General features: G+C 48.8%; 1 protein-coding gene across 1 annotated transcript in view; it reads right to left on the bottom strand.

Annotated features, from left to right (window-relative positions):
• Positions 1-13843, bottom strand: part of LCT (lactase) — a 50575-nt gene that overhangs the window by 14639 nt on the left and 22093 nt on the right. Inside the window, exons 6-10 of the mRNA XM_018062350.1 lie at positions 12428-13154; positions 8072-8717; positions 5372-6919; positions 4273-4541; positions 1166-1456 (exon numbers count right to left, since the gene is read on the bottom strand). Coding sequence (XP_017917839.1) covers positions 1166-1456; positions 4273-4541; positions 5372-6919; positions 8072-8717; positions 12428-13154 — 3481 coding nt within the window. The remainder of the gene's footprint in view (positions 1-1165; positions 1457-4272; positions 4542-5371; positions 6920-8071; positions 8718-12427; positions 13155-13843) is intronic.

Raw genomic sequence — 13843 nt, forward strand, 5'->3', positions numbered from 1 at the left:
CATCACAGCTGGCACTCACGTGAACTGTAATAAACGCTGCATGACTAACTTATTCCTGCAGTGTTAGCAGTGTGCAGAGTGCAGGTAGCACTTTTTAAAATTAAATACTTACTTTTATTTATTTATTTGGCTGCACTGGGTCTTAGCTGCAGCATGCAAACTCTCAGGTGTGCCATGCGGGATCTAGTTCCGTGAGCAGGGATCGAACCCAGGCCCCCTGCACTGGGAGCTCGGGTCTTAGCCACTGGACCACCAGGGAAGTCACCCAGGTAGCACCTTCATTTGTAAAAGTCTCTGCTTTGTGGGGTGGGAAGAAGGGGGTTATAATTCGGAGATTATACTCCGGCTGCAGTACATAATCACTGCAGCAGAGGACGCATCAATACCTGGTGCTAGTGCCCTCTGGCCCTTTATTATAAATGGCCCAGGAGGAAAGGAAAAGAGTTCCTAGGCTCCCAAGTAGAGCGTAAAAGATCTGGTGACAGCAAAGGAAGCCCCCACGTGAGCTTATTATTCACAAAAACTCATGGCTCAAAAGCACACGAACTTCTGCCTCAGCAGTTCTTCTCCCAGGACCACATCCTATAAACATCTATCCTAGCGTAATTATGTAACTACAGTTACACAGACAGAGGAGCCTGGCGGGCCGAAGTCCATAGGGTTGCAAAGAGGTGGACACGACTGAAGCAGCTTAGCATGCATGCACACTCATTGTAGTGTTGGTTACGATGGAAGAGTGAAAACAGGGAAGAGTGTCCATTTGTAGGGAAGTGATTAGAGAAGTGAGGTACAGTTTCCACATAACTAAAACGACAGAACAAATGAGGAAAATACATATGGATATGGAAATACCTGTAAGAACTATTGTTAAATAAAAAGTATCAAACTATGTGTATCAATCGTACCATGAGGAAAAAGCAGACACGCACACACACATATTGCCTACTGGTCAGATACCCAAAAGGACATGAAGACTCAGCAGCCCTGGTCACCTGTAAGGAGGGGAACAGATAGCTGGGAGGGGTGGTTGGGGACAGAAGGAAAATCTTCACAATCAAAAATTAAACTTGGCAACAGCACTGTTTTTTCACAGTAGATGTGCTCCCCAGCCCAGCCGGCTCCCTCTGGTGGGCTTGGCCCAGGCCTGCTCAGGGCCCCACCTCACCTGCGGCTGGATGTTGGCGGCCAGCAGCGTGTCGATGAGCCGCACGTAGTAGTTCAGGCCCGCTTCATTGACGTACTTGTTGGTCCCGTCAGGGAGGATGCGGGTCCAAGAGATGGAAAGGCGATAGTGGGTCACGCCCAGCGTCTGCAGGGCGACCAGGTCCTCGGCAATCTTGTGGTAGCTGTCACAGGCCACGTCCCCTGTGTCGTTGTTCTCAACCTTCAGGGGTGTGTGAGAAAACGTGTCCCAGATGCTGAGTCCTTTGCCATCTGCTCTCCATGCACCTTCGATCTTAAGATGACAAGACAGGGTCAAGTCAGACACGCAGTCAAGCCCTTCCTGTCAGTGGGGGAGTCCTGAGTCAGGACATAAGTCAGCATGACCTCCTCTCTCCCCCCGATTTCTGAACTCCTGCGGCTTCCTGTGCACACTTTCTGAACATCATGGGACTACCACTCTGCACTGAGCAGTTACGTGTCTGCTGACTGGCTTCCCTCCAGCAAGACTAGGCAAGACTAGACGTGGCATCTTCCGTCTTGGTGGCCCGGCTGTCGGTGCAGCAACGTCTGGTGTATGGTGGGTGCTCATTAAACGTTTCGATGAACAATCTGATGTGCCTTAACCCCAAGCACAGTCAGACAAATCCCAGTGATGCCAGACATGCAGGCAGAGTTTCTAATCAGGACGGTATCACTGTTTCTGTGCTTCTTTTTCCTCCTTTCACCTAATCTACAGGGAAACTGACCACAAGCCACTGGGCAAAGGCCTACCCTTGGGCTTAGGTAGTCCAAGACGTGTAATGTCTATAAATTACTTTAAAACACTTTGACAGGTATGGTGCGAAACTCTGTGACTGGCTGCAGCTAAGGCAGTGTGGCGTTTTTAACCAAGAATGCACACCCAGGCTTGGTCTGCACGGCCCCTGTGAGAGGCAGGGCGTTGGAGCAGCGGGAAGGCACTAGGTGTTGTCCATCTGAGTGGAGGAGACGGCTTGGTGGTTGGGAGGCTAGTTAATTCAGGGGGATAAGACAATCTGTGACTATGTTGAGGATTTTAGGAGTTAGATTTCTCATCACTGGAGAAAAGAGTATGAATATGAAAAGCGGGAAGGCCAGCACTAACCTTGCGGAGTGGGATTGGACTTGGAGGGATCAAGGTGTTTTTTTTAACATACATAAAGATGTGTGTGGGTGGGTGTAGAAATAGATATATGTGCACACACACTGTGTGTGTACACATGTATTTCCTCTCTCTGTCCACTTCTAGAGGGCCTAAAAGTAATGGCCCGTGAGTACACTAAGCACCTAGATCTTGGTTTCTAGATGCCCTTATGCAATAAACCAGGGCTCATTAGAGAAATGGCTGATTACAGGGCTAGGGCAGAAAAGACAGAAGACGCTTGGAACATCTTGGTGTACCGGAAAGAATTAGGAAAGTGCTCAAAGAACGATGGGCCACCTCAAAAGGACACAGGCTCTAGATAAAGGACCATCCACCTGGCAAAATGTGGGACGACTGAAGTATCCGCATACTGATAATGAAAAAGTATAACCCACTGAACAAAATACAACTTCATGAGGCCATACTTTTGATACATATCAATATGTATTCATATGTAAATAAAGTGTAAAAAAGCAGAAGGAAAGACAGAACTCGACCTTTCTGTTGAATGCCACATAATAAATATAAAAGCAATGATGGACTGAGAAAAACCACCATTCACCAACTGTCACAGTAATACCTGGTTTAGGCCTGCAGCCTGTGCCCTAGGATAAGACCCTTTCCCTGGCCCTAGAATAAGTCCAGCTGGAAACCCATGGGGCCTATTCTCACCCAGGGACTATTTGTCCCCGAGGAGACACTTAGCAATGTCTGGAGACATTGCTGGTTGTTACAGCTCGGGGAGAGGTCTGCTGGCATCTAGTGGGCAGAGGCCAGGTTTGCTGCTAAACATCCCGCAGTGTACAGGATGGACCGCAGTGCACGGGACGGACCATGGTGCACGGGACGGACCCACGGTGCACGGGACGGACCCACAGTGCACGGGACGGGCCACAGTGCACAGGATTGACCCACAGTGCATAGGACGGCCCACAGGAAAGAGTTTCTCCAGCCCCAAATGTCAGTTGGCCCAGCTAGAGAAACCTTTCTACAGAGAATTCTGTCTGCCTCAAATAAGAGTAACAGGATTCTGTCTCTGAAATCTTGGCATTTCCTCCAATGAATCTCATATTCAGTGTTGACCAGAGCTCCAAAGAGGACCAAGAACTATGGTTTCTTCCAGGCCGTGGAACAAGACATAAGAATAGCTTCTATGTTTGTGTGCTTAGCTAATGTACGTCTGGATACCGCAAAACTTGGTCTGAGATGTCACTATATCACGGTAGTCTGGTCATCTGGCGGGGCTACCCTCACCTTTCCTGGAAACAGTTTCAACAGCTATGATCACCTAGAAAAAACTCAAGGGCTGAGCAACCCAGAGTCAGGTCAGCTCAGAACCCACCTGGGTTCCACACTGAGAATACAGAGTCCCCACTCCTGGATCAAAGGAAATGAAAGGAGGCAGGAGATGTAAAGCAGAGTTGCACCCTTAACTGCCTGGGCAAGTCACACTTTGTAGCTTTCATCTCTCTGAGGAAAAGTGAACCCTCATATTTTCTATATTAGTGAGCTTCATTTAGCGTGAAGGCGATAACGGTATGAGGTTATTAGGACGTCAGAAAAAGGCCCAGGTCCGCATGATAGTCATTTTGATCAAACTGTCTGCTTGGAAGATACTAGGTAAGAAATAAAGGCATCCAGCTCAGAATCTTCATATTTGCACATCTTTGCCTAAGGGTTTCTGCCTGGTTCCACCTGCTCCATCTGGCCCGCTAACACCTATCTCAGCTTGGCCCTTCTAACTGTACTTGTCCACCTGAATTTGGGGATGTGAAGAAGCTAGACTGTCTGGGAAGAGGGCCTCCCAGACGCCACTCCATCCCCACCCTGTGGTACCTGTACCTCCTACCCACAGGTCTGTGAAAATCCACTGCTCCTGCCTGCCCTCTGCAGCCCTGACAGAGCCTGGCACGTAGTAGGTTTATTGTAGATGGTTAACTCCTCACCTGATATGCGGCGGTAGCTGCACTCCAGATGAAGTCCTTGGGGAACTGTCCGTATAGGAACTCATCCTCCTTGGACAGCGGCATGCCATTGTTGGTGATGACCTCTGTGTAGTACCTGGCTGAGGCTCTTGCTGTGCGAGACCTGTTCACGTCATTGAAATCAACATGGTACAGTCCAAACTTGACCGTGTAGCCATTCAGCCACTCAAAGTTGTCCATCAGGGACCAGGCAGCATATCCTCGAAGGTTGACACCATCAAGTCTGTAGGCTAGGGACATTGCACGGAGGGCAGAGGACAGCTTTACACCAGGAAGGTCAGGGCCCAAGAAGCACAGCCACGCACTGGCTCCTCACTTCAGGCGGTCTTCAACCACCGACTTGTACACACAAGCAATGTGTGCCGTGATAGATCATTTTTTGTTAATACTGATAACCACGCAACAAGTATTAATGGCTGATCTTTGCAAAATCAAATTCTTTTGTTGGAGTAAAGGGGCATATCTGAAATTCAAAAATCTTAGCCCACTTTAGAGGTTTATTCCTCTAGGGTACACGGAACCTGAAAGTTAGTGCTAGTCGTGTCTGACTCTTGGTGACCCCATGAACTGTAGGCCACCAGGCTCCTCTGTCCATGGAATTATCCAGGCAATACTGGACTGGATTGCCATTCCCTTCTCCAGGGGATCTTTGTGACCCAGGGATAGAACCTGGGGCTCCTGCATTGCAGGCAGATTCTTCCCATCTGAGCCACCAGAGAAGCCTGACAAATGGAATCTACCAGAATATAATAAGTTCCTTGTCAGCATAAAGTTGTTTGCTTTGTTCCTTGCTGTGTCCCCAGCGCTTAGAATAGTACTTGTCACACAGTAGTTGGTCAATAATGAAAATACTCTTGTGGGACTCTGTGTGCACATTTGGGGCAATGATCATTGCTCTTTTTTTCAGATTCCAAAGGGATATGTAACCTCAGACAGGGAAAGAGTTAGAGGATCAAGGTATAAGCGAGAGACCTGTTGATGGTTTGTACTCCACTCTGCCAAGGCTCCTGACATACGGATGTCGGGAGACTCTGTAAGGGGAACACGAACCCTCACGTACCTTTCAAAGCTTCGTTGATATAGGTTTTGTGGTAAAATATCCTGTCGGTGTCTTCCAGTTCGGGGTCTGTCAGCCCCACTCCGTTCTCAGTGATGTAAACGGGGATGTCCCCATACTCTTCCTTGATCCAGTTGAGCAGCCTCCGCGTCCCCCAGGCGGCAGCCCTGTTCATGGCTGTGGCAGGCCAGGAAGTGTCCTCCCACTCCAGCAGCTCCTGGTCACTTGTGTAGGAGGGGGGGTTTAACCTGGGTGTCGTGTGTTGCACAATCCTGGAGGAGTAAGTGTTGAGGCAGAACACATCAGCGGTGGCTGCGATGTACCGCTTCTCCTCCTCCGTGAAGCTGGGCAGGCGGGAGGTGGCCAAGTGCTGCAGTTCACTCCTGTTCCCCACCTTCCACTTCATGGCATCGGGGTAGTCTCCGTTTCGGAAGATGGGGTGGGCAAACCAGCCCAAGGAGAACTGCAGCATCCGGTCAGCTGCCTCCACGTCCCTGGGGACCAGCGACTGGGGCTCTGCCCAGTGGGAATTGAGGCTCAAGGAGATGACCCCCTTCTGCTCTTGCCTGTACTTCTCGTCGTACGTGTGATAGACTCTGGCATGAGCTTTGATGATTGTATGGCCAATCCTGTAAGGTCCCCAGCCTGGGTCATTCACATTTGGGGGAAATTCCCCTGAGCCATACCCCAACCAGGCCTGGTACGTGGGCTCATTAAAAGTCATCCAGAACTTGACTCTGTCACCAAAGGTCTGGAAGCAGAAGTCTGCGTAGCTGTTGAACAAGTCAATCAGGGAAGGATTCTCCCAGCCTCCAATGTCCTGCAAGGCCTGGGGCAGGTCCCAGTGGAACAGGGTCACCATGGGAGAGATGTTGTTTTCCACCAAGCCATTGATCAGCTTGTTGTAATAATCAACACCATGTGTGTTGACAGAAGTGTTTCTCCCAGTTGGGAAAATCCGAGACCAGGAGATGGAGAAGCGATAAGCCTTCACCTTCAAAGCTTGGAGCATGTTCAGATCGGCATCCAGGTGGTTATAGCTGTCACAGGCCACGTCTCCAGTGGCGTTGTCTTTCACGTTGCTCCCTGGTGTGTGGGTAAAGTTGTCCCAGATGCTGGGGCCTTTGCCATCAGCATTCCAAGCTCCTTCAATCTGATAGGCTGACGAGGACACGCCCCACAGAAAGTCATCGCGGAATGTGCCGTGGTAGAACAGATCTCTCTCAAACTTGGGTTGGTTGGAGAACTTCTCCCAGACCACTTTTGCCTTGGAGGGCACCTCGGATGGAAAAGTGAAGGCTCTGATTTTCCGGGAGACGTTTGCTATACCGGGTGATGACTGTCTTTTTACTACCTTGTTGAGGAAACCGTTTTTTTCGATCATGCTGGTGAAAAAATAGGCAGATTTCCTGGCAGTCCTTGGCCTGCTGCTGTCATCGAAGTTGACGTGGTACAGCCCAAACCTCTGGCTGTACCCAGAAGGGCCTTCAAAGCCATCAATGAAGGAACGAGCGACGTAAGACTGAACAGCCACCGAGTCTTCTTTGATAGCTGCGGAGAAAAACAAAATTGGGACTGCTTTAAAGTCTCTGTTACTGATTGTTCTAAAGTCTCTGCTATTATTTTTTAAATAGAGGTGTTTATTTGGGGTTTCTTAGCACTGCAGCCATGCTCCTTGGAAGAAAAGCTATGACCAAACTAGACAGAATATTAAAAAGCAGAGACATTACTTTGCCAACAAGGGTCCATCTAGTCAAAGCCATGGTTTTTCCAGTAGTCACGTATGGATGTGAGAGTTGGACTATAAAGAAAGTCGAGCACCAAAGAATTGATGTTTTTGAACTGGGGTGTTGGAGAAAACTCTTGAGAGTCCCTTGGACTGCAAGGAGATCAAATCAGTCAATCCTAAAGGAAATCAGTCCTGAATATTCATTGGAAGGGCTGATGCTAAAGCTGAAACTCCAATACTTTGGCCACCTGATGTGAAGAACTAACTCGTTGGAAAAGACCCTGACGCTGGGAAAGATTGAAGGCAGGAGGAGAAGGGGACGACAGAAGATGAGATAGTCAGATGGCATCACCAGCTCGATGGACATGAGTTTGAGCAAGCTCCAGGAGTTGGTGATGGACAGAGAAGCCTGGAGTGCTGCAGTCCATGTGGTCACAAAGGACACGACTGAGCGACTGGTTTGAACTGAGCACTGCAGCCCAGAAGACACTGATTTAGGAAGCACTTGAATTGTGTTCTGCTATAAAATAGGGGAGGCTCGTAAAGGCAAAGCCTGTAAGGTTACATACATTGTTTATCTAGAATTAGGATTGGAGGGGACTTTCTTGGTGATCCAGTGTAAGACTCCATGCTCCCAGTTCAAGGGGCATGAGCTCGATCCCTGGTCAGAGATCTAAGGTCCTGCAAGCCACATGCTGTGAACAACAACAACAGATGATGAGGCTTGATGAATGGTTAGGACTCAGATGGGCAGAGCATAGAAGGAGCATTGTAGGGACTAGGAATATAAAAGCAAAGACTTAAGGCCTTTAGGGAGAGAGTTAGGAGGCTGATATGAAGAGCTGACTATTACTACAAACACTACTTTCTGGCTTCCTTTCCATGGGAGACCGTTTTTTGTCCCATAAAACAAAACTCTGAAGACTTGATGAAGTACCACCCATGCTCAGTCACCGGCATATCCATGTTCTTACCCTTGAGCACCTCATTGATATACTGGTTGAAGTAGTCGACTCTCAGGGAATCATCAATGAGGTCTTCACTCTCGCCTATGGGCATGCCGTTCCCAGCTAGGTAGATTGGAACTTTGCCTTTTGTGTATTCCAAGGATACAAACTTCAACAGCCTCCTTATGCCCCAGGGCACCACGCGAATCCAGGAGGATGCGGTCTGGGGCCATGTGGGGTCCACATGCTGGGAGAAGCCTCCGATGGTATCATAGCTGGGGATGCAGGTATCTCCTTGGGCCGTGCTGACGAGGCGGGAAGTGTAATGGGACAGACCCAGAAAATCAGCAGAGCCTTTCAAGAGCTGTTTCTCTGCCACGGTGAACTCAGGGAGCTGGGCCACAGGACTGGGGCACTGCTTGTTCATCTGTTGGATCTGGGCCCTCAGGGCAGCCGGGTAGTCCCCATCCACAAAGATGGGGTGTGCAAACCAGCCCAGCATGAAGTGCAGGAAGCGTTCGGCGGCCCTCAGGTCCTCGGGCCTCTCTGGGGACAGGGGTTCTGCCCAGTCCGAGTTCAGCACGATGCCCACACGCCCCTGCTGCTGTGGGCGGTGGTGGCTGTTGTAGTGGTGCCAAGCCTTGGCATGCGCCTTGAGGACCATGTGAGCCACCTTGTGAGGAAGAAAGAAGGAAATACAGGACTTAGTGAGAGCTGCACCACCCACACGTCAGCAACAAGTCAATGAGAACGATGGTAGCAAGTTAATAAAAGCAGTAAGACTGATGATGTCAGCCTCAACATACCAACACTGATGTCAACAATGTCATCAAGCCATCGACAAGTTAACACCTACGTCACATTGGCAACAAATCAACAAAACGGCACGTCAACAGCACCAAAAAGAAGTTAAGACTGATGCTAACAGTGTAAAGGAGGCTAGAACATGGACAGTGCTGACACCACCAGTGCCAGTGACATCAGCAACACAATGAGAGCCTCACAAGTCACCAGCAACAATGTCCACAAGTGCCAACAACCAGTCAACACCGCCATCAGGCCATCAGCAATAGCACCACAACCACACCAACAACAACAAGGGTTAATGGCTTCTCCCGTGTGATCCTCACTTATTTGACAAGTGCAAATACTATTTCTATGATGCAGGTGAGCAACGCAGACCCAGAGAAGGTGAGGAACGCAGACCCAGAGAAGGTGAGGAACGCAGGCCCAGAGACGGGGTAAATGCCGGCCGGCCAACCTCAGGCTTGTACTGTCACTCATGGCGCTATGCTGCCTCCGTGCTCAGAAAGTGCTTACAGACTAGCTAGCCAGCAACTAATTGGAAGGCGGGAATCATTTTAGTTAACACAAAGGAGGGGAAAATTCCTTCTAATTAATTATCTCTTTTCTACTTAATGAAATCTAGGAAGAGAAACCACCACCAGGATCTGTTTGTAGACTCAACTCATGGTCTCACAAAAGTCAGCATCGTTCCTTGGTGGGGCGCCGTGAGAAACTGGGCAAGGGTGGGGTGTGCGGAGCATAACAAGTCTACATTTAAATCGACTCTGTCACATGCTCAGTAAACTCAAACCATCTTCCCTCTCGACTTCAGCTTTATCTGCAGGAAGTGGGCCATTCTGGATCTTTTTTGAAGGACTCAGCGCAGCTGTGTGAGCAGAGCATAGAACAGAGACTGCGGGTGCGGGAAGGGCTTTGTTACCGCTGAGCTCCTCTTCCTTTTCGTCATGTGAAGAGGATGACACCTGTGTTTGAAGAATGTTATACCAAAACATTGCTCTATGGAGAGGAGCTCCTGACTGCTTCTAGTGTACCAAATATTAGTTCTTAACTGGGCCCTGGCCTCCAGCAGCAAGCTGCGCTCCTTTCTTAAAAGCAGGAATGCTTCCCTGCTAAGCTTGCTGGTGTCAGGGCAAAACATGCAAACAACCGAAACGCCCACTGACAGAGGAATGAATGAACAGTGGCACATAGGTGCACACTGGGGCACTACTCAGCCACGAAGAAGAACGAAATAACGCCATCTGCGGCAGCATGGACGCAGCCAAAAGTTACCATACCGAGTGAAATATGTCAGAAAGAGAAAGGCACGCACCATACGATGTTATACGTGGAATCCACATATGGCAGAATTGAACCTACCTACAAAACAGAAACAGACTCACAGACGCAGAGAACTGACTTGTGGTTGCCAAGGGGGGAACGGGGAGGGAGAGGGATGGAGTTTGGGGCTGGTAGCTGCAAACTGTTATATATGGGATAGATAAACACCCATATATAATAGTATATATAGTATATACTATACTCCTGTAGAGTACAGGGAATTATATCCAATCTCCTGGGGTAAATCTTAATGAAAAAGAATATTTAAAAAGGTATATACATGTATAACTGAGCTGCTTTGATATACAGTGGAGATTGGCACAACACTGTAAATGAACTATACTTCAATAAAAACAACAACAACAAAAAACAAAGGTACTCAGCCGAGGGTACACCATGACTACACTGTGAATGTAAGGAAGCTGTGATTGGAATGAAATACGGGTAAGATTATGAGAGAGATCTTTTCTTTGAAATTTTTCCTTACTGGTATCATAATGTTTTATAAATAAAAGGAAGAATTGAGAGAGGAGAGTGAGGTGGACTTTTTCATCAGAGTCTCTATAGGAAAATCTCAGGAGACATAGCTGTAGGGATAAGAAGCCTAAGGAGAAAAGGTTGGGATGAGCTTCACAATAAAAACACAGAAAGGTCAAACCTTCCCCTTTCAGTAGTGCTCTCTTTCTCCGTGGGTGTGGTGAACAAGCGTGCTGAGTGAGAACCAGCAAGTGGGCTAAACAAGAGCAGGATGGAAGCCTTGACTCCAGCGCTATGTGCTGGCATTATATTGAGTTGCTTACTCACAGAGCTCACTCTGTGCATATTTTGAATTGCTGTCTAATTTTCTAATGTGTGTTAGTATCATTTTTCCCCCAAAGGTTTTAAAGTCTTGATGACACCTATCTAGTATGGGGCACAGTGAACACTCCTGTCTCAGAACAGTGTGTGTGTTGGTCACTCAGTCATGTCCTGCTCTTTGTGACCCCACGGACTGTAGACCGCCAGGCTCCTCTGTCCGTGGAATTCTCCAGGCAAGAGCACTGGAGAGGGTTGCCATGCCCTATTCCAGGTGATCTTCCCAACCCAGGGATTGAACTCGTGTCTCCCTTATTGCAGGCAGATTCTTTACCATGTAAGCCCACCAGGAAGCCCATTTCAGAACAGAACCCGAAGTGTGGCAGGGGAAAGCCAGACTAATGTGCTTATCCTGAAGAATGTTGCCAGTGAAGCTGGTAGATTTTCTGGGAGATTTTTTTTTTTAAAAGGAAGACGATGCTTGGGACCCATATGAAGAATTTTAAATTTTGTCTCCAGGGACTTCCCTGGTTAAGACTCTGGACCTCTACTGCAGGGGCGTCGGTTCAATCCCTGATTGGGGAGCTAAGATCCCACATGCCACGTGTGGCCAAAAAAAGAAAAAAATATTTTGGTTTCAGGATACACATCCCCTTCTTGCTGAAGTGATACTCCGATTGCCCCCTGGAAAGATCCCCTTCCTCCGTCCCCACCTCCCCATCTCTCAGCCAGTATTGAGGGGTAGAGCTGGGATCTGCACTGAGCTTCACAGCCCCCTAGCCTAGACCCAGTGACTTGTTCAGGGATGAGCATGTGACCCACACGGAGACCATGAGCACAGGAGATCTTTGCCAGAACAGTGATACGCAATCTTTCCTGTTTCCCACTGATGTTGAAATATGGAAGAAGGATTGCAGCCGTCTGGCTGCCAGGGAGCCCAAGAATAAAGCTCATGAGGGGAGCAGAGAAAAGGGGACACCGAGTCCTGGCAACGTCATCGGTGGTCCAGACTCTACTCTGGTCACCTAAAACTAGGACTTCCCAGTTTCCTGAACTCAGAAATTCCCTCCTTGCTTTAAAGTCAGTTTAGTTCGGGTTTTCTGTCACTTGCAGTTAAGGCCTGGCTGACATGGAACACTTGCTTTGGAGTCAAGTAGATCTGGGCTCAAAAGGTTGGCTTCACACTGTTAACCCACTAGCAATGTCATCACAACCAAACTGCTTCTCCTCCTGAACCCCAATTCCCTCATCCATCAGAGCCATTCTGAGGATGCAGTAACAAGTTTTAAAGTGCCAGAACAGCATTTGGCACTTTTAACAATTTTAACAGTTCCTTCCCTCCCTCCAATTTCCTCTAAAGAAGAAAAAGGAAAGACTTGCTGATGGGAAGGCGAAAGAGTGTTTTTCCGACCAAATGCCCTTCCTCTTCCAACAAGTAGGCACTGCAAGGATGGGAAGTACCTTAAAAGAGGCCACCCCTGGGTCGGAGATGCCCGGTGCATGCTGGCCGGTGCCGTAGCCCGCGTAGCTCATCACCCACGGCTCGTGGAAGGTCACCCATAGCTTCACACGGTCCCCAAACGTGGAGAAGCAGAAGGCCGCGTAGTCCAGGAAGGCGTCCACCACATCCTCGCTCTGCCACCCGCCGCGATCCTGCAGGGCCTGGGGCAGGTCCCAGTGGAACAGTGTGGCCATGGGCTCGATGTGCGAGTCCAGCAGGCTGTCAATCAGTTTGTTGTAGTAGGCAACGCCCCGGGGGTTGGGGTTATGCCCCTGCCCAGTGGGGAAGATGCGGGACCAGGAGATGGAGAACTTGTAGACCTGGGCCTGGAGGCCACGGAGCAGGGCGACATCAGTGTCTACCTTGTGGTAGCTGTCGCTGGCCACCTCTGGTGTGGCTTGGCCCTTGACGGTGTTCTGATGCCCAACTCTGTCCCAGATGCTCGGCCCTCTTCCATCCTCAGCCCAGCCTCCTTCCACATTAAAAGCTCCCGTGGAGACACCCCAGAGGAAGCCTTCAGGAAAAACATCCTGCAGGAAAGCATCCCTTTCTGCCTTGGACTGGTTGGCAAACGCTTCCCAGACTTTCTGATAGGCTGAGCGGGGCGGCCAGGCGTATGCTGCTGTGTCTGGGCCCAGCTGCAGGGCAGTCTGGAAGGTCAGGCTGTCACTCAGAGAACAAGACCAGCTGAGGGAGTGAAGTGACATAAAGGGACACAATAAGTAACGACTCTAACTTATAGGTGACCTGAGACTGATGAATGGTAACGATGTATTTAGTTAGTAAAGATTCCAATAACACTGACACCAGGAAGTGGGCAGGAAGTGACTGGGAGATGGGAACTTATTACCCCTTCTTAGGCAAGTTAGGATGAGACGGTTGGATGGCATCATCGACTCAATGGGCATGAGTTTGAGTAAACTCTGGAAGTTGGTGATGGACAGGGAGGCCTGGCGTGCTGCAGTCCATGGGGTCACAAAGAGTTGGACACGACTGAGCAACTGAACTGAACTGAACTTAGGCAAGTTATCACTGCTCCTGCATGACTGAAAATACTGCGCTAATGCTACTATTCTCTGTATTAGAACACCCTTGAATACCGTCTTCAGTGCTGATGAAATTTTTCTTCTTATAATGTATATTTATAAAACACAACTAAAGATAATGACTTCAGTTATTGAGTCTTTTGATTCTATATTGGCTACTGTGATAAAAAATATATGTACATTAATTACCTCATTTAAATTTTAAAATAAGTGTATGAGATAGGCACTACATTATTTATCTTCTTCCTACAGAGAAGGAAACTGAGACATAAAGAAGTGAGTAATTTCTGGGCATCGGGGGCCAGCAGCTATTTACCAGCTGGTACAGAA

The sequence above is a fragment of the Capra hircus genome, chromosome 2 (genome assembly GCF_001704415.2).
Source record: "Capra hircus breed San Clemente chromosome 2, ASM170441v1, whole genome shotgun sequence".
NCBI lineage: Eukaryota > Metazoa > Chordata > Mammalia > Artiodactyla > Bovidae > Capra > Capra hircus.